At 50.1% G+C, this 19261-nt stretch overlaps 1 protein-coding gene and 1 long non-coding RNA gene across 2 annotated transcripts; both read left to right on the top strand.

The window, feature by feature from the left end:
• Nucleotides 1-1546: 1546 nt before the first annotated feature.
• LOC120382924 (zinc finger protein 2-like) lies at nucleotides 1547-11056 on the top strand (the record flags this gene model as incomplete). Its single annotated transcript, XM_039500409.1, has 4 exons — nucleotides 1547-1597; nucleotides 2118-2231; nucleotides 8219-8431; nucleotides 11010-11056. Coding segments are annotated over exons 1-4 (408 nt in total), but the record flags the coding sequence as incomplete, so codon positions are not given.
• A 28-nt stretch (nucleotides 11057-11084) lies between these two features.
• Nucleotides 11085-16944, top strand: LOC120382938. The gene is made up of 3 exons (XR_005588277.1): nucleotides 11085-11136; nucleotides 11993-12106; nucleotides 16271-16944. It is a non-coding gene; the product is annotated as an uncharacterized LOC120382938 (long non-coding RNA).
• Nucleotides 16945-19261: the final 2317 nt, after the last annotated feature.

Below are 19261 nucleotides of genomic sequence, written 5' to 3' on the forward strand. Positions count from 1 at the left end.
GAGGGGAATCTCCAGCAGGGCCCTTCCCGCTGCTCCCCCCCCAGGAGCCTCTCCCAGGGCAGAGCCCCCAGCCCGGCCCGGCCCCTGCCCCGGGGGGCCCCGCTCGGAGGGAAGGTGAGAGAGACCCGCCCCCCCCGGCACCCCCGGGCTGCAGGGGGCGGAGGCTAAAGAGGTGCCGGGGGTGAGGGCAGGCGGGGGAGCGGGGTGGGGGCAGGAGGCGGGTGCGGGGGCTGCGGGGGGAGCGGGGTGGGCTGGGGGCGGGGTCTCACTGAAGGGAAGATGGGGCGATGCGGGGACATCGGGGGGATTGTGGGGCCGAGGGGAGCGAGGCTGGAATGGGGAAAGATGGGGGGGCACTGCGAGGGAAGGGGTGTGTGGGGAGGCGGGAGGGGGACAGAGGCAAAAACCCAGCCCCACGCACCCCCACCCCGTTCCCAGTGTGTGTTATTGTCAGACACCCCCGTGCTGGCGGGGTCTGTGTCTCATGAGTTTTGGGGTCTGCCCGGGGCCCTGGTCTGATTTCTGGGCAGGATTCACATTTCAGCCCCACCGGAGTCACTGCTGCTTTGGGCAGGCAGGGAGTGTGGATGGGCCACTGGGCTCAGCCTCTGCCTGCCTGTCCCTGGGGGCTGCTGCAGGAGTCCCGGGCAGCTCGTTCTTCAGGTGATGCCACCAGAGGGCTCCAGCTGTTCCTCAGGGAGAGGAGTTTACAGGGCAGTGCGGGGAAATCGCCCAAAGTGGCCCCTTTAGTTCTACTCTTTTTCTAGCATTTACCTCACAGATGCTGTTACTGGGAGGGTCTGAAGCGCCTGGGGGGAATCGGGGGGTGACATGGACTGAAGCCTCTTCTGTAACCTCCCCCATCACAGGCTGAGGAATCACTTTAATCTTTCAATCCAGATGGGCCCGTCTTCCAGGACGCAGGGAAGGGAAATGTCTGTGATGGAGCCAGCTTGGGTAGGGGATTTTCAGGGAGCTCCTGGACAGGGGCAGGAAGGAGACAGGATGTGATAAACCCGCTGATTTTCTGAGTGGGCCCATTGGTGATGGGGGAAGGGAGACAGGACATTCCCCCATTTCTCAAACAGGATACAACCCCCTTGCACTTGGCTGGGAACATTTTCAAGGCTCCCAGTGCTGGAATGAGACCCCACTAGCCTGAGGCTGCTATGAAATATGCAGGGAAGCTGTTGGGATTCTCTGGCTCAGAGCTCTGCTTCCCGTATCAGCCTGTGTCTGGCAGGTGTGTGGGAAATGAGAAGACCCTGCCCTGCTCCGTGTGCTGGGGGGACAAGGAGCTCTCACCTTCTCGCATCCCCTGAAGCGTCCTGGCTGCTCTGAGCAGGGTGAGGGTGGGATTCTGCAACTGTGGCCCTCCCAGAGCTTCCATTTCTTTATCCTTCCTCCCACGTGACTAGTGGGATTGTGGCTGGAGGAGCAGGTAATGACCGGGGCCTCTTGGTGTTTCAGATGCCGGTGACCTTCGAGGAGGTGGCTGTGTATTTCACCCAGGGGCAGGGGGCTCTGCTGGACCCCGCTCAGAGAGCCCTCTACAGGGACGTCATGCAGGAGAACTACGAGACAGTGACCTCGCTGGGTAAGGGATTCCCGTCCCCTCAGATACTAGAAGCCGTGGGGTCTATGTATCTATATGTGGTCATGTTCTTCCCATGTCAGTTTGATCAGAGGTGAGTGGGTTCCATAATGCACAGCTGCCGTGTGAAAGAGACTTGCATCTCCGTGCCCCCTCCTGTGGAACATGGGTGTCAACACCCAATGGACAAGCTAAACCATCCCCACCCCTCCAGCTTTCAAAGGGGCATAAATCCAGCATTGTCCTGTCTGTGTTGTTTCTCGGCTGCACACACAATCCCTGTTCACCTCCCTCGTTGGGACTAGCTTCAACCCTGGGGAGGGCTCTGGGCTCTGCAGGATTAGAAGGAGGTAGGGGTTTACGTCCAGAGCCGTGTGTGAGTCAGCAAGGCCCCCAGAGTGCACAGATCCTGGGAACGCCTAGTGAGGGTGTAGTAATACTTCAATTCACCTCCCCAGACAACTTCCTCTGCGCAAGGGGGCTCCATGCACCCTGATCTGGTCTGATTTCACCCTCTGCGCAGGATTCCCCCTTGCCAAACCTGAGCTGATTGTCCGGCTGGAACGAGGGGAAGAGCCTTGGTTGCCTGATGTCCAGGCCTGCGAGGAAAGAAGGCTTCCGAGATGCCCCCATACAGGTGAGGACTGACACAGAAACCATCTAGGAAATGAAGGAAAAAATTGAGAATCCCCAAATATGGTGTGAATAAACACCCACAGTTCTTCCTCATCTCAGCCAGGACAGGGCTGCAGTCATCAGATATAGCTCACGCCAATGCACCCAGCCTCTTACCTGCAGGAGTTTCCTTCCCAGTTTTCCTGCCCTGTGAGTGTTTGGGTGGGATGTTGAGGCAGAGTCCAATTGCTCAGTCTTTGTGTTGGGTTTTCCCTCGGTGCTATTCCTCTTTCTCCCCAGCACAATGACTCCTGTCTGGATTGTGTCTCTCCCAGCAGGTGCTGAGCGAGGGAGTGAGAATGAGGAGGGGAATCATCATGAGGAAGTTCCCGGGGAAGTGGAACCACAGGGGACCTTTGTGGGAAGAGCTGAAGGGAATTTTCCCCAGTGCTTGGAGCAGGCAGAAGCCTGGGGAAATTGTCACAGATCAGAGAGGCTTCTAGGAAACCACCCAGGGAAGAAAGTGGATGAATCTATTAACGGTTGGGGAGGAGAGGAGGATTGCAGAGCGCAGCAGAGAAATCCCAAGGAAGAGACACCCGGGCACTACCTTCAGTGTGGGAAAGGATTTACTGTGAGATCACAGCTTGTGACACAGCAGACAATCCATACTGGAGAGAAACCCCTTCAATGCTTGGATTGTGGGGAAAGCTTCAATATTCTCTCAGATCTTAATAACCATGGGAGAAGCCATAGTGGAGAAAAACCCTCTGAATCCCTCGAATGCGGAAAATGTTTCATTTCGAAGACACAAATCATTAGACATCAGTTAAGCCACACTGGGGAGAGACCCCATAAGTGCTTTAACTGTGGGAAAAGTTTCACAGAGAGGTCACACCTTGTTAAGCATCAGGCAATCCACACAGGAGAGAAACCCCACAAGTGCTTGGAGTGTGGGAAAAGTTTCACAGAGAGGTCAAACCTTATTAAACATCAGGCAATCCACACAGGAGAGAGACCCTACAAGTGCTTGGAGTGTGGGAAAAGTTTCATACGAAGGTCAGACCTTGTTTATCATCAGGCAATCCACACAGGAGAGAGACCCCACAAGTGCTTGGAGTGTGGGAAAAGTTTCATACGAAGGTCAGACCTTGTTTATCATCAGGCAATCCACACAGGAGAGAGACCCCACAAGTGCTTGGAATGTGGGAAAAGTTTCATACGAAAGTCACACCTGGTTCGTCATAAGGCATTACACACAGGAGCGAGACCCCACAAGTGCTTGGACTTAGGGGAAAGTTTCATAGAAAGATCAAACCTTGTTCAACATCAGGCAATCCACACAGGAGAAAGACCCCATAAGTGCTTGGACTGTGGGAAAAGTTTCATAAGAAAGTCAACCCTTGTTGAACATCAGGCATTACACACAGGAGCGAGACCCCATAGGTGCTTGGATTGTGGGAAAACTTTCATACAGAGGTCACACCTTGTTCGCCATCAGGCATTACACACAGGAGAGAGACCCCACAAGTGCTTGGACTGTGGGAAAGGTTACATACAAAGGTCAGATCTTGTTAAACATCAGGCAATCCACACAGGAGAGAGACTCCACAAGTGCTTGGACTGCGGGAAAAGTTTCATAAGCAGGTCACAACTTGTTCAACATCAAAGAATCCACACAGGAGAGAGACCCCACAAGTGCTTGGACTGTGGGAAATGTTTCACAGAGAGGTCAAACCTTGTTGAACATCAGGCAATTCACATAGGAGAGAGACCCCACAAGTGCTTGGACTGTGGGAAAAGTTTCATATGGAAGTCTGACCTCATGAAACATGGAAGAATCCACACAGGATCTAAACTTCTGTGACACATGGCAAGAAAGGATTAAGCAACTTGCATGTCATTCACTCAGATTCAACTTTTAGAGAGAGATTTTAAAAGTGTGTCCACCTTAGATAACCTAGAATTTGACATGTAAATGTGTATTTTGAAAGACTTGGAAGAAGAGGGCAAGTCGTTTCTGAGTAACCTAATTGCCTTCTATGAGGAGATAAGTTGCTCTGTGAATGAGGGGAAAGCAGTGGATTTGTTATACAGCCCAAAAGTCAAGGAATAAGTAGGGGCATTGCCAGCAGATTGAGGGACGTGATCATTCCCCTCTATTCGACATTGGTGAGGCCTCCTCTGGAGTATTGTGTCCAGTTTTGGGCCCCACACTGCAAGAGGGATGTGGAAAAATTGGAAAGAGTCCAGAGGAGGGCAGCAAAAATGATTAGGGGTTGGAGTACATGACTCATGAGGAGAGGCTGAGAGAACGGGGATTGTTTAGTCTACAGAAGTGAAGAAAGACGGGGGATTTGGTAGCTGCTTTCAGCTACCTGAAAGGGTTCCAAAGAGGATGGATCTAGACTGTGCTCATTAGTACCAGATGACAGAACCAGGAGTAATGGTCTCAAGTTGAGTGAGGAAAGTTTAGGTTGGGTATTAGAAAAATCTTTTTCACTAGGAGGGTTGTAAAGGACTGTTCCCCTCTCCTGCTCAGACATTTTCTGTGGGGATCCCGGAGACGGAAAGGAGCAGGTGTTACCATCTTGGCTACCAATCCCCATGGTGACTCTCTACACTAGCAATTCTCTAACTGTGGGCAGAGCCTCCCAATGGATTGGATACTGACTACCTGCCGTATCCCATTCTCTGTGGATGTTCTATGAGTTTGTGGAACCCTGTAGTGTGGAACCCTTTATTATATGGAGGAGGAGGAGTCTCTGTTGTCCTGGGCCTTCATCAGCAACTCCAAGGAGCCAGTCTTGGGCAGGAAGCCAGAATCCAAGGGGTGACATTTTCTCCAATTCTTACACAGTTTTAAAGCCGTCCCGCTGGTGTTATTTCCTTTTTTGCCAATTCTTCATTTTTTTCCAGGGACATGACAAAACTGTTTTTTTATAAACAGTTCTTTTTGACCAATTCATCCTTCAGTTCTCGCTTTCCAGCCACACTAGGTCGCAAGACCTATAACATGTTACATGGATAGATGGGTTATATTTGTACATATCCCAACATTGCCTGCATCTCCCAAGAGGTCTCAGTGACCCTGTTCCCATCCCCTGGAATTGAATTATCCGTCAGCTGGCTGGCTGAGGGCTCTGGCTGTACCCAGCGCCCCCCTCCCCTCCTCCCAGGAGCTCAGAGCTGCGCAGAGCCCCACCCTGCCTGTGGTGGGGGCCCTAGAGACCAGCCAGAGCCAGGAGCAAAAATTTGTAGCATGTGAGTGAGCAGGGCTGGGGGAGTGAGGCCTGCCGTGGGGTTGAGCAAGGCTGGGAACAGGCTCTGGAGGCTGGGAAGAGGGGGGTTGGAGCTGACCTTGGTAGAGCCGGGCATGGGACTTTGTGGAGTGGAGGAGGAGGAATTAGGCTGGGGATGGCTGGGGCGAGCCGGGCTGGGAAAGGAAAAGAGCAAGGAGGGGTGTCTTTGTCTGACTCAGTGAGCTATCAGCCATAGGCGGTGACTCCATGAGTGTTCTGGGGCTGGAGCACCCACGGGCAAAAATTGGAGGGTGCTCTGCACCCACGGGCAGCCAAGCTCCCTGCCCCAGCTCACCTCGCCTCCACCTCCTCCCCTGAGCATGTGGCGTCTCCGCTTCTCCTCTGTGCGCTTGCTGCCACAAAACAGCTGTTTCGTGGTGTAAAAAGCTCTGGTGGGGGGGAGGAGTGGGAATGTGGCGTGCTCAGGGGAGGAGGCAGAGCTGGGACAGGGATTTGGGGTAGGGGTTGGAATAGGGGCAGAAAGGGGGTGGAGTTGGGGTGGGGACTTTGGGGAAGGGGTTGGAATGGGGGCAGGGTAAGTGGGGGTCGAGCACCCACCAGCGCCAGCAGGAGTCCGCACCTATGCTAGCAGGGAATGTGCTGGGCTTCCTGGGGAGCAGGCTGGTGCCCCTGGAGGGAGCAGCTGTTCCGAACTGCCGCATTCTGCATCTGCACCTCTCCCACCTGTGCCCGGTGCTCTGCGGGCACCTCCCTGCAATCTCCTTTTCACGCTGCCTTCCTCTGCTCTGAAGTTGAAGCCCAGATGCTGAGGATCCGCTTTCGCCTTTTCTCTCCCTTTCCTTCCCCAGCAGGGATCAGCAGCAGATGTGGGCTGGGAGGAGAGAGAGGTACACACATAACCTGGCTGGGGGGGGTGTTACCAGTCTTGCCCAATACTTTGGGGTATGCTAATTTATTCAGGTTACTCTTCTGGGGAAGAGGATTCTGTAATTCTATCAACGTGCTGCTTGTGTCACATGTGTTTTCATACGAAGCTCTACTTCTTCCTTCTGCAAGTCCCCTCCCAATGGAGCTACCCTGCAGGACCTCGGTTCCCTAGGGCTGGGTTTCTCCAGCCCCAGAACCAGATGAACCTCCCCCCCCCCCATACATTAACAGGAAGTCTGAGCAGACCGGGTCAATCAGCACTGTCAAGCTGACCCCTTATATTTCTCTGGACTCACGGAGCTGGAAGAAGCAGCACTTCCAAGCTGACTCTCCTTATATGCCCCTGGGCTCCATGGACTGGGTCAAGCAGCACTTTCAAGCTGTTACCTTTATGTGTCCCAGATTCAGCAGGTCCCTATCCCCACTCTCACATCACAATTGTACGGGCAGTAACGTGCTTGATGAGCAAACCCCACAGTATTTTGGGTGCTGCAGGGAGCTTTAGCTTAGGTAAGAGAAGCGTTGCTGCAGAGTGAATGAGGGAAACTAAAAACACAAAAGAGTAAAGTTCAGCAAGAGAGAGAGAAGCAACCAGCTTAACCATACAAGTTATTTATTGAATAATAGTGATAACTGCACAAGGAGCTTAAACCAACATAACCTACATTATTACAGGTTAATACCTAAGGTAGAAAGGAAAATGAAGAGAGCGGGTGGGATCTCACTGTTCCCTGAAGCTTGAATTGGTCGGGTTTACCAGATGATGCTGGTAGCTGAGGGTCCTGTGGGCAGGAGACAGGCATAGTCCCCAGCACGATCAGTCAGGAGAATATGGAGTCCCAGTGGAACTGATGCAGAGTTTGGATCTAAGCATTAGAAGAACTCTGACTGGAGGGTGATTGGGGATTTTTGTAGAGAAATTACAGTGGTTGAAGGGAGAACACTAGATTTGTTCATAGGTAAGCTGATGACTCAAGGGTTTTCTTTAGGCTAGACAATAGGAGCTGATCACTCTTGGCTATGGGTGATGGTTTCTTCCAGGGAGCTCACAGTGCAACTAGGCTGCTTCACTATTTGGATGTCAGTTAAGGATTCATTACTAGAATTGGTCTGATAATTGCTGAGCTGGGTGTGTGCAGACATAGGTTCGTTAGCATCTGGAGCAGAGATTCCCATGATGCAGTGCTTCCCTGCTTTTTCTGGTCCCAGAGTTCAGTGTGGTTCTCTGTTCTCCATTCTGTATGTAAATTGAGATGTCTTCCTGTCCCATCTTTCATGCAGATGAGGCTAGGGGAGTTGTCTCTGCTCTCCATTCTGTATGCTAATGGAGATGTCTTAATCTTGTCACCCATGTCAGGAGGGGTCTAGGTGTGTCTCCCAACGCCGTGCACTGCTCTCTGCAAGTTTTTTCCTCTGATGGGTTTTGGTTTAAGCAGAGGCTGTGTGAGTGGGGGGTGTCTTTCATGAGTCAGGCTGGATACTGCACCCTGGTTCCCCAAGAACACAGAGGTGTCTGGTATCAGACATTATGCTAAAAGAAAGAATTCTAAATATGGGGAAATAACATTTGATGTTAGGGACACTGTTCTGTTACTGAATGCTAGAAAGAGAACAAGAAAAGGAGGAGTTCTAGAAACTAGGTATTGGGGACCACACAAAATTACGACTGTTGAGGGTAAGAGAGTGAAATTACAAACCATCTCAGGGAAGCGGTTAGGAACCAGGTACAGTATCGCACACTTAAAACCATTTGAAGAGCCACCAACATTAGCTGCTGATGAAAGCACATCAGAGGGAAAAATCAGAACTGAAATTGCAGGTGGTGACACTGAACCAGAAACTCCCACAGAAGAGGTTAGAAAAGTGGATGGCACTGGATCTCACGACAGCAAAAATAAACCCACAGAGGTCGCAGCAATGGAAGAAGAGGCGTATATAGGGCAAGATGGTTCAAACAATACAAGTGATGCTGATGACCATTTTGATGACATGCTTATGGAGGAGGTAGAAGACAAGCAATGGATTCTGAAAGGTAATTGGTTATCGCACCTTTCTTAAACAGATTAACATACTTCATAAATGGAACTATGTTAAAGGTTTTCATGTACAAAGTGGCTGCATTCACAGTAGTAAAACAGAGACATGGGAGTTCCCTTCCCAAGTTGGTTGTGTCATCCCAGCCCCAGTGAGGAGATGTTTGTATGTCACTATGATGGTAGCCTGAACCTCACTGTGATATGTTGCTCTCCAGCCTGCACTCTGGGCCATGTGCTTTACATAAACGTACATCAGAGATTGTTCAGCTGTGCTCTCGAGCTGGTTGGCTCACTTTACTTCTCAGCTTCCAAATCTGTCCAGATACATTAGCCAGCCCGTGACATGTTCCTTTCCAGCCTGCCTGGCTCTTGACTGCATATAAGCATGTAACTCGGGAGCTGGCTGGTCACAATACCCAACAACGTTCAAACATGCCAGGAGGCGACACTAGCAAGAAACTTTATGTGCTGAATGGCTGAAATGTGGAATAGCTTTGTCTGGTTGTACATCACTCCATAACCTACAGAGATAAATAGTGTCAAGGCAGCAAGCCTTTAAAAACAACAACATAGATCATTAATTTCATTTAATTAAACCCAAATACAAAGCACACTGAACTACCAAGTTCCCCTGCCTGGCTCTGCTACAGGATTTGTCACAGCGCTTCAGTTCCTCACCACACACCCCACCACATTAGCTCTCAGAACAACAGGGGGAGTGAGGGGGAGTGGGGAGGAGGGGTAGCTCAGTGGTTTGAGTATTGGGCTGTTAAACCCAGGGTTGAGAGTTCAATCCTTTAAGGGGCCATTTAGGGATCTGAGGCAAAATCAGTACTTGGTCCTACTCCTGAAGGCAGGGGGCTGGACTTGATGAACTTTCAGGGTCCCTTCCAGTTCTGAGATAAGTATCTCTCCAATTGCTTACACTTTCCACTGGGGCTTCCACATTAGAGACCCTGGTTCTAGTCCTCATTTTGACTTCAGTGACCTTGTGCAACTTCTGCAAAATGGGCTGCAATGGTGTCCAATACTTGACTGTCTTCTAGGGCTGGGAATAGGTCATGATCAGTCATAGGGCTGGGAGGTGCCTGCAAACACAAACAGCACTCAGTAGGCGATTTGTACTCAATGTTTCTAGCTTGTTTCACTTTACCCCAGGCCATGTGATTTGTCCTGGTTGTTGGAGATCTCTCCAGCCTCCTCCCCAAGATTACTACAATTCTCAGGCGTATTTCGTATTCTCAGGCATATTGTTCACCAGCCAAAAAAACAACAACCCAGCAGTAGTGAGATCCTCTGCTTGAACCCCTCCACCACAGCTGACAGCATCTGGCTGCCAAGAAGCAACAAGACTAGTCAGAAGCAAGTTTTCAACCATGTAACCAGTTTGCCTTACACGCGGGTAACAGTGTATTTCATCACTTCTGGTTGCTTGTGAAGTTACGAGCTGCTTCCACAGCAGCAGCTCTGCCCAGCACGTCTTTCCCATCGCAGTTGCCGCTCCTTTTCTGGCTCCAGAAGGCCTCTCCCCAGATTCCCTATTGAATCTGATCTCAAATCCACTCTGCCGCAATGGAGTCCTGGCTACAGTGCCCAGCCGCATGAAACAGCAGCAGAATGAAGGTGTGTGGCGGATGGCTAAAGATCTCCAGCCATGTGTTCTCCAGCAAAATGGGAGCAGTGACAGCCTTGCCCATAAGGAAAATAATTTCAGCTCACAGCATCCAGCTGCAAGAATGTAGGAATTCCCCAGTGTAAGGCATTAAATAGCTGCAACATTATATTCAGCTCTCCGGCTGCCCCTATAACCAGCCACTGGCAATCACTCCTTTCTCACCACAGCTGGATTTCCATTTCCAGTCTCAGGTGGCTGCTCCCCAGACTCTCCCAGGCCCCCTCTGTCCCCTGATCCTCTCCCGCAGCCAGACTGGACAAGTCTGAGAACAGAGCTTGGTAGCACAGACATCAGGAATATTCAGCAAAGTCCATCTTTGGGGGCATCCAGAGCCCTGGGTTCTCTTCACTGAATCCCAAACCAGGAGACTGACCCGCTTCCAGCCCCCCAGCTACCCCTCTTCTGTGTTTTGTCCCTTTCCTGGGCAAACAGGTCCCCGAGCTCCACCTCTCTCTTTGTTCTCTAATACCTTCGGCTGGCTCCTTGCAGAGGATGGGCACCAGCCACCACTTGCCGGGATCCAGAGTGCTGGCACTTCTCTTTGCCCAGATAGTCGGCAGTCACACCTGCCCATGAGGGGTCTCTGCAAGGATCACACACCCATATCCCACCACCTCGATACTTGAGTAACACATTGGGGAAACTGAGGAACACACCGTATTCAGGGAGACCATAACGAACATGCTCACCTCATCATATCCTGGTGTTGGTATGAAAAGACCAGGATATGATCCGGGGGGGGGGGGGGAGATGGGGACAGGGAGCTCTCAACTTCTCCCCCACCCCCAAAGCCTCCTGGCTGCTCTGAGCAGGAGGGGGGATTCTGTTTTTCTGGGCCTCTACCCCTGTGAAAAGTGAGATTGTGGCAGGTGCTGAGTGGGGGACTTTTGGTGTTTCAGATGCCGGTGACCTTCGAGAAGGTGGCTGTGTATTTCACCCAGGGGCAGGGGGCTCTGCTGGACCCCGCTCAGAGAGCCCTCTACAAGGACGTCATGCAGGAGAACTACAAGATGGTGACCTCGCTGGGTAAGGGATTCCTTTCCCCTCGGTTATTGGAAGCCATGGGGTCTGCATGTCTGACTCTGGTCAGGTTCTTCTCTGGTCAGTTAGATCAGAGGGGAATGTTTTGCGTAATGCACAGCTCCATGCCCTCTCCAGTGGGACATGGGTGTCAAAAGCTAATGGACATGCTAGTTCATCCCCATCCCGCCAGCTTTTCAAGGAGGAGAAGCTGTGTATTCTCCCATCTGTATTGTTTCCCATTCACACAAAAAATCCCTTTTCACTTCCCTCCTTGGGACTAGCTCCAGCCATGGGGAGGGCTCTGGGCTCTGCAGGTTTAGGAAGAGGCAGGGGTTTAACCAGGGGCAGCTCCAGGCCCTAGCACACCAAGCGCATGCTTGGGGCAGCAAGCCACTGGGGGCGCTCTGCCAGTCGCTGTGAGGGCGGCAGGCAGGCTGCCTTTGGTGGCTTGCCTGTGGAGGGTCCGCTGGTCCCGCGGCTTTGGTGGACCTCCCACAGGCATGCCTGCGGAGGGTCTGCTGGTCCTGCATGCCGAAGGCAGCCTGCCTGCCTGACGTGCTTGGGGCGGCAAAATGCCTAGAGCCGCCCCTGGGTTTAACACCAGAGCTGGGTGTGTGGCAACAAGGCCCCCAGAGAGCACAGATCCTGGGAATGCCTAGTGAGGGTATAATAATTTTCCCCACCTCCTCAAATATCTGCCTGTCCCAAGGGGGCTCAGTGACCATGTTCCCATCTTCTTGGATTCCACAATCTTCAAGCACAGAAGAGGACACTTTCAATGCACAGAATGTCCTTTGTGACACACACTCTCCCACTACTTCAAACATCCTGATCTGGTCTAATTTCACCACCTGCGCAGGATTTCCCATTCGCCAACCTGAGCTGATTGCCTGGCTGGAGCGAGGGGAAGAGCCGTGGGGGCCCGATCTCCAGGCCTGCGAGGAAAGAGAGATCCCGAGAGGCACCCACACAGGTGAGGACTGTCATAGAAACCATCTAGTGAATGAAGGAAAAAGTTGAGAATTCCAAAAATGTGGTGTGAGTAAGCACCCTCGGTTCTTCCTCATCTCACCCAGGGCAGGGCTCTAGTCAGCAGATATTGCTCACAGCTTTCCACCCGTCCTGTTAGCTGCAGGAGTTTCCTTCCCATCTTTCCTTCTCTCTGAGTCTTTGGGTGGGAAGTGGAAGCAGATTCCAGTTGCTCAGTCTGTGCACATTTAGTGTGTGGGGTTTTCCCTTTGTGCTATTCCTCTTTCTCCCCAGCACAATGAGTCCTGTCTGGATTGTCTCTCTCCCAGCAGGTGATGAGATAGTGAATGAGAACAAGGAGGAGAATGATCATGAGGAAGTTCCTGGGGAAGCGGAACCACTGGGCATCTTTGTGGGAAGAGCTGCGGGGAATTTTTCCCAGTGCTTGGAACAGGGAGAAGCCTGAGGAAATGGCACAGGTCACAGAGGCTGCAGGGAAACCACCCAAGGAAGAAAGTGGTTTGATCTATTCTATTTGAGGGAGGAGAAAAGAGTCCCAATGAAACCACAGGCCCACAGACAAACTTTACCAAAGAGAAACCCTATCAATGCCTCGAATATGGGAAAGGATTCATTCTGATATCACACTGTTGCCAGCACAGAGAGCCCGAGGGGGCAACAGCGGGGTTTGTTGCCTGGTGTGCTTCGCGCCAATGAACACACCAGGGTGGAGAAGCAGACAAAGTTTATTTGAGATCTCAAAGCGGTGCAAGGAGACTAGCACATCTCAACTCAAGCACGCAGATACAAGCAGCTTTCTCTTTTTATATTCAAGTCATTTGCTTCAGCTTAGATCCTCCCCCTTTCTTCCCCCCTTCCTCCCTCCCTCTCTCCCCCCTGTAGCAGCTACAGTAAGCAACCTTGGCCGCTGCAAGGGTAGCTTGTTAGCAAATTTTCCCAGACCTGGTATCTTGTCCTTCACAGAGGCATGTAGGCTTTCCTTATCACTACTGCTTCAGACTGCCTTGAGCTGTTAGCTGACTGTTACGCATTCTGTTTTGCAGCTACTTAGGTTGGTTAAAGTTCATCATGGAGGAGCCTTGGTTCACTTAGGCCTAGAGCAGGGGGGCTTCATCGACACTCGTGGTCTTCCACCCCCCCCCCCCCAAGTTACCTAGAGTTATGCCTAGTGACACCAACAACACCTTGTTACACATCAGACAATTCATACTGGAGAGAAACCCCTTCAATGCTTGGAGCATGGGGAAAGCTTCAATAACTGCTCAGACCTTATTAACCATGGGAGAAGCCACACGGGAGAGAAACCCTATCAGTGTCTCAAATGCGGGAAATGTTTCAGTTGGAATTCAGCCCTTATTGCGCATCAGATAATCTACACTGGAGAGAGGCCCCATAAGTGCTTGGACTGTGGGAAAAGTTTCATACAAAGATCAAACTTTGTTACACATCAGATAAGCCACAGAGGAGTGAGACCCTATAAGTGCTTGGACTATGGAAAAAGTTACACAGCAAGATCAGGCCTTGTTACACATCAGGCAAGCCAAACAGGAGGAAGACTTTATAAATGCTTGGCATGTGGGACAAGCTTCAGTAATAGCAGAAACCCTAATAACCGTTGGTGAATCCACACAGAAGAGAGAGCCTATAAATGGGAATGGTTTCCATTGGAAGTCAGCTTTTAAAAACAACGAGGAGTCCGATGGCACCTTAAAGACTAACAGATGTATTTGGGCATAAGTTTTCATGGGTAAAACCCCCCACTTCAGATGCATGGTGTGAAAATTACAGATACAGGCATAAATATACTGGCCCATGAAGAGAAGGGAGTTACCTTACAAGTGGAGAGCCAGTGTTGACAAGGCCAGTTCAGTCAAGGTGGATGTGGTCCAGTCCCAATATTTGATGAAGAGGGGTCAATACCAAGAGAAGGAAAATTGTTTTTGTAGTGAGCCAGCCACTCCCAGTCCCTATTCAAGCCCAAATAGTTGGTGTTAAGTTTGCAAATGAATTGTAGCTTGGCAGTTTCTCTTTGAAGTCTGTTTTTGAAGCTTTTTGGTTGAAGGATGGCTACTTTTAAATCTGTAATTGAATGTCCAGGGAGATTGAAGTGTTCTCTTACTGGCTTTTGTACGTTACCATTCTTGATGTTGATTTGTGTCCATTTATTCTTTGACGTAGAGACTGTCCAGTTTGGCCAATGTACATGGCAGAGGGACATGGCTGGCACATGATGGTATAGATCACATTGGTAGATGTGCAGGTGAATGTGACCCTGATGGTGAGGCTGATGTGGTTGGGTCCTATGATGGTGTCACTAGAGTAGACATGTGGACAGAGTTGGGAACGGGGTTTGTTGCATGGATTGGTTCTTCAGTTAGTGTTTCTGTGGTGTGGTGTGTAGTTGCTGGTGAGTATTTGCTTCAGGTTAGGGGGCTGTCTGTAAGCGAGGACAGGCCTTTCTCCCAAGATCTGTGAGAGTGAGGGATCATCTTTCAGGATAGGTTGTAGATCGTTGATGATGCGCTGGAGAGGTTTTAGCTGGATGCTGTACGTGATGGCCAGTGGTGTTCTGTTCTTTTCCTTTTTGGGCCTGTCCTGTAGTAGGTGATTTCTGAGTACCCGTTTTGCTCTGTCAATCTGTTTCTTCACTTCCCCAGCTGCGTATTGTAGTTTTAAGAATGCTTGATAGAGATCTTCTAGGTGTTTGTCTCTGTCTCAGGGTTTGGAGCAAATGTGGTTGTATCTTAGGGCTTGGCTATAAACAGTGGTATGACGGTACCTCCCATAAGGCTTTATGGGAATATGACATAACTGGAATATGTTTTGTGCTGCCTGTGCCATGTAACATCTCTCTGTAAAGGTTATGGTCTACTGTATCTATTCATCCTATTTGTACACACACATTATTTTTTACTTGAGGTTAAGAATATTGGCTGTATACTTGCTTGATTTCTAAGTAAGCTTTGTGAGGCATTTGGTCAGCTTCTTTAGGAAGGAATTTGCAAGGTTAAGTACCGGATCAGGAAGCACTTGGGGAACAATGCATCTTGGAACGCTGCAGTCCACATAAGAAGTCTTCCTGAAGACATAGAAGATACCATAAAATGCCAAAGAGTTCTGTGGCACCTTATAGACTAATAATAAGGTGCCACAGAACTCTTTGCTGCTTTTACAGACTAACACTGCTACCCCTCTGATCTTTAACAAGATACCATGTGAGCAATGGCTTCTGCCTGTGAAGACTGTGAGTCATGCATGGACATGTGACTTGCCCAGGTGACTCCAGAACTCCATCTTGGAGCTGGACTTTGCACAGGAGTGAGGAGGGGGGTCTCCACCCACAAAAGAAAGTCTATTTAAACCCATGGGAGGCCCCTCCATTTGGTCTTCAGCTGGCTATAGAGGAAGCCTCTCCACCCCCCAGGATACTTGGAAGAAACTGGAACAAAGGGGTGTGAGTGATTGCTGGACCCAGGCTAAAAGGAGATTAGTCTGTAAAAGGGAGCATTCTGGAACTGGTGAGGATCTTATCTGTATTCAGTTTGATTAGACATAGATTTGCGCATTTTATTTAATTTTGCTTGGTCACTTACTTTGTTCTGTCTGTTACTACTTGGAACCACTTAGAAAATCACTTTTTACCTATTAATTAACTCAGAATATGTATTAATACCTGGGGAAGCAAACAACTGTGCATCTCTCTCTATCAGTGTTATAGAGGATGAACCCATTATACAGGGTAAAATGGATTTATTTGGGTTTAGATCCCACTGGGAGTTGGGCATCTGAGTGTTAAAGACAAGCACACTTCTGTGAGCTGCTTTCAGGTAAACCTGCAGTTTTGGGGCAGGTAATTCAGACTCTGGGTCTTTGTTGGAGCAGACAGGAGTGTATGGCTCAGCAAGACAGGGTGCTGGGGTCCTGAGCTGGCAGGGAAAGCAGGGGGCAGAAGTAGTCTTGGCACATCAGGTGGCAGCTCCCAGGGTGTTTCTGTGATCCAACCCGTCACAGTAGTGTAGTCGAGCAGGATCTGTGCACAGCTGATTGCTTTGAGGTACTGGTAGTGATTTTAAATGTGTTTAAGTGTGGTGGCTGGAGAACAGACAAAGTGGTTACTGGTTTGATATTTTCTGTTTGCTTATTTCAGGTAAGAAAGCTGGGACAGAAAGGGAAGCAAAATAGATAAGATTGAAGGTCAGAAGAAGCTAAAACTGCACAGGTTGCAAATTATCCAGAAACTGTGAAAGTGAACTGAACTGTGAAAGTCTCTGTTAACTAAGCATCCCCTGAGATGAGTGCATTTCAGTTTCAGTGAACTGCAGAGGGCTTGTGGCCCAGCACAAGAAAGCAGGAAAATGAGTACCAGTGACACTGCCAATAAACTAGAGCTGGCCAGACTGGAAGCAAAAGAGAAAGAAAACGAACATAAGAGATGCCTAGAACTAAGACGATTAGAACTTAATGCGGTGGAGGCAGAAAAAGCCAGGGAAGAGGCTGCCCACAAGAGAGCTATGGAGGCAGACACAGCAAGAGTGGAGGCAGAGGCAGCTGCCCCCAGAGAGCTATGGAGGCCCAGAGGGAGGCCCAGAAACATGAACTGGCTGTTATGGAGTTGAAGGGACAAAATCCTTCACCTGCTGGCTCCAATTCCCCAAAAATCCACAAATTGGAGCGACTATGTCCACAGTATGATGAGTCTAGCGATATTGCTGAATATTTCATCACCTTTGAGAGATGGTGCACCCTCCATGCCATCCCTGAAGATCAGAAGATGACCACATTGATAGCAAAATTGACTGGCAGAGCTCTGGACATATTCAATAAGATGCCTATTGATGATGCTTCAAACTATGGTAAATTTAAGGAACTGGTTTTGAAACAGTTTGAGGTTACACCTGAAACCTACAGGGTTAAATTCAGGAGTCTTAAGAAGGGATTTGGATTGAGTAATGTGGCTTATGCCAATGAAATGAGAGATTTGGTAGATATGTGGGTGTGGGGGAAGGGCATTACAAGCTTTGAAGGAATGTGTGATCTGGTTACTCAGGAACAATTCCTGAATATGTGCAGTGATGATGTAAAACAGTATTTGTGGGACAAAAAGGCAAATGCAGTGGATGAATTGGCTGGGTATGCAGACTCTTATGAGCAAGCACAAGCTGCAATCAAACATAAACCACTGGCAGAGGGGTATAAGGTTGCGAGAAAGCAGAATCACCGTTTTACCCCTGGGACTGGGAAAAAAGAGGCTGGACGGTCACCTCCCCATTCCCCTGGTACTTATCCCAAATTCCCTGTGCAAGCAGAGGAGCCCAAGAGGTGCTATCATTGTAAGTCCACTGGGCACCTGAGGAATAAGTGTCCCTTGCAGAGTGGAAACAGGCAACAAGTAACACATGAAGCTGCTGTGGTCTCTTTCCACCCGGGATTTGTAAAACTTGCTTCCACACAACCAAGCAATGAGCATATGCATGCTGTTAAAATTAATGGCGAAGTGCTTCTGGGATTAAGGGACATGGGTGCTGAGATTTCTGTGGTCAAGAGGAGTGGACTTGATCCAGGAGAAGGATTTGTTGCCAGGTCAAATGCCAGAATTAGAGCTGGTAGGGGGTTACAAAGTCCTTGCACCTTTAGATAAAGTACACATGCAAACTCGGGAGTTGCAGGCTGAACTGACGGTCGCAATGGTGGCACACAATTTTGCACCGTTTCTACTGGGGAATGATTGATTTAATGTGGCAGAATCTGTCCCAGGGTTGGTTAGCAGTGAGAAGGAATCTTGTGGTAAAAGCCCTGGAGGGTTGGGGTGAAGTCACATGGACTGCTGGGATTCCTCTGCAGCAGTAAATTGCCCCTCTTGCCCCCCCCTCTGGGCGGCCCTGTCCTGTCCCATAATCATCTCCCCGGGGGCGGGGGAGAGGGATGTACCACCTTGTTACAGGGGGACACCCCAGCTGTTGACTGCCAGGAAGTTGCAAGTCATCAGGGGGCAGGGCCTGCCCTGGGGTGCACAGAGGCGGGTGTCCCAAAGGTGGAAGTTGGGGTCCTGGTGACCACTGCGGTGGAAGCAGATCCCAAGATCTCTATAGCTGGATGCAAACCCAACCTGAGTGAAAAGGGGCGAATTTTGCTGGCCAGTGAAGTCTGCCATAGCTGGTTGCTGTGAGCCCACAGCTGGACCAGGGTCACCTTCCCTTTTGGGGACACAAGAGTGTCTGACCCAGAGAGGGAAGCCTAGAGGGAAGGTGGGGGGGGGGGCAGAGAGTCCGCCCACCTTTTGTAGGAAGGGACTTTCTCAGGAGGAGGGTGAAAAGTCTGCATTAAAATGCCAGTCCCCTCTCCTGTGGATCAGGTTTTAAGGGAAACCGGGGGTCAGGTCTCCTGGAGGGGGGGGGATCTATCCAGATGACCTGTTGGGAACAGAAAGTGAGGTGTCCAAAGGGGTCCAGAGCACCCCATTGAAAGATGTTGTCCTTGCTACACTTGTAAGAGATAAAAACTATCTGGGGGGGAATCTCTGCATGGGTGGGTCCAGCCCAGAGAAATTCCAGAGGGAGGGGCCGAGGGCAGGCATGCTTGCAGTACACCCTTTCCTGGCCAAAGACCCAAACACATGTGTGAATTAAAAGCCTTCCCCAAAGAGGCAGAAGAATCTGCATCAGAGTGTCTACCAGAGGGCACAGAGAACTGGGAAAATGCAACAGACGCTAAACACGTCAAATTGAGCGAATGAAGCCTGTCCACCGTAGATTTGCTGTTAACCTTGTGTCTTTTGCTAATTCACCTATGAGATGAAACAAAAGAATTCATACTAGTGGTAAACCCTTTACAGATGTGGGATATACCTGATTTGTGGCAGAAACTGTTGTACATGCTAGGGATGGTGACAAGACAGCCCCCCAAGCATGTTACTTTTCAGCCTATACCTGTAAACAGACTGGAAGCTTGGCACAGCAGCAAAATCATAACAGGCTCATGTTGCTGTGTAGAAGGGGAAACTGAGGCACACCACCTCATGGCATTGGTGGCTAAATGTCAAGACACCTCCACTTTAACATATATTGCTGTCTGCATTCTGTTAGCAATACTACACCCCAACCTGTTTTCAGGCATCAGGGGACCAGGAGCCCCAAAACTA

The sequence above is a fragment of the Mauremys reevesii genome, linkage group 15 (genome assembly GCF_016161935.1).
Source record: "Mauremys reevesii isolate NIE-2019 linkage group 15, ASM1616193v1, whole genome shotgun sequence".
Taxonomy (NCBI): Eukaryota; Metazoa; Chordata; order Testudines; family Geoemydidae; genus Mauremys; species Mauremys reevesii.